General features: G+C 33.9%; 1 protein-coding gene across 1 annotated transcript; it reads right to left on the reverse strand.

Annotated features, from left to right (window-relative positions):
- Nucleotides 1-964, reverse strand: EIN_008970 (hypothetical protein; the record flags this gene model as incomplete). Its single annotated transcript, XM_004185826.1, has 1 exon — nt 1-964. A coding segment is annotated over one exon (964 nt), but the record flags the coding sequence as incomplete, so codon positions are not given.
- Nucleotides 965-1,542: the final 578 nt, after the last annotated feature.

The raw sequence follows: 1,542 nt of genomic DNA on the forward strand, positions 1-1,542 counted from the left end.
TCAGTTCATCTTCCCATGTATCATCATACATATCACTTATCTCATCATATCCAGTTGTCCCCTCCTGATTTCGAGTAGGCCATTCTTCCCCTCCAACAACTGGAGGCATGATCCCTTTCAAGCTTTCAAAGTATCCAATAAACTCCATTAAACTTAGTGAGATATTCGGCTTATTCGGGTCTACATCTTTCATTTCAAAATATGGAACACTCGTGTTAAATTCATTCTTTTCGTCTCGTATAATTTGCACGTCGTTGAACATTTTTATACTTTGGCGTTCATTTGATTGTTTGCACGACTTCCCAAGATCGATAATTCGTAAACCATTCAGCAGTGTTGTTTGCACATCCCCTGTTGTTCCCGATTGAACCGGTTCGATAAATTTCAATGTGATCATTGACGAATTGGACTCAATTGGTATCGGCTCTATTGCATTCGGAAGAGGAATTGTACCATCCAACATCGATTGTAATATCGGGTCATCTTTGTGTTCTTCATAAATTTGTTGCAGTGTCGGATCAAACTCAAAAATATTGATTTTATTGTCCATTTGCATTTGTTTCGGGTCTTCATTGACATCTTCTTCTTCCATGTTGTTGTTTGGGATGACCTCCATTTGATTTGACACATTTAAAATATTTGAAATATCGACGTGTTGATCGTCTTGTGTTATACAAGTATTCCTATTGACATTTTGAAATTCCATTCCTAAGCCATTTGAGTCATACAAATTGTATTTATCATTTCTTATTTCATTCAAATTATCGATATGAAGTGTAAGACTTGAATATGCTGTCTTTTGTGGTTGTTGTTGCATTTGATTTTGTTGATATTGTTGTTGTTGTTGTTGTTGTTGTTGTTGTTGTATTCCACTGAAGTTGTTAAAAGTAGTAAATTCTTGTGCATTAATCATTTGTCCATTATTCTGTTGTTGTTCCTGTAAAAGTGGCATTGGTTCCTCCATTTTTGTTATTATATTATTATTATAATTATAAATACCATTATTCATTCTCATTCCTTCTTGTAAATTCTTTTCAATGTGATTTTGAACATTAAAATTTCCCAAATCTGCAGTTTGTTGTACTTTAAACGTTTCTCGTGTATTTTGATTTGCGTTTCCATTAAATGTGTTCCTCGTTTGATTGATTACGACCGTATTTTGCTGTTGCGTATTTTGGGCACTTTGTTGCACTTGGCTTTGCAGTTCAAAATCAATTTGTGTGTTTCGATGCACTTCATTCAATTTTGCATCTTTTTGTTGCACACCTTTTTGGTCTTCTTTTTCATTCAATTTTTGAGACCATTGCATTTGGACCTTTTCGTTTATTTGTGTGTTTTGCAGTTGTTGTTTGCCGTCTACTTGTCCTTCTTGTTGCACATCAAGTCGTTCATTATAATAATTAGAAGGAAACTTTATCTCTTCAACATCAACACTTTTGAAACTTTCTTTACTCTCATTGTTAACTTTTGTTTGTGTTTCTCTTTGTAAAGTGTTTGGACGATACAGAAACGTTTCTTTTATTTGATCCAATTTCTTGGGTA

Source organism: Entamoeba invadens (genome assembly GCF_000330505.1).
Source record: "Entamoeba invadens IP1 unplaced genomic scaffold scaff_1105074725399, whole genome shotgun sequence".
Classification (NCBI taxonomy): domain Eukaryota; phylum Evosea; order Mastigamoebida; family Endamoebidae; genus Entamoeba; species Entamoeba invadens.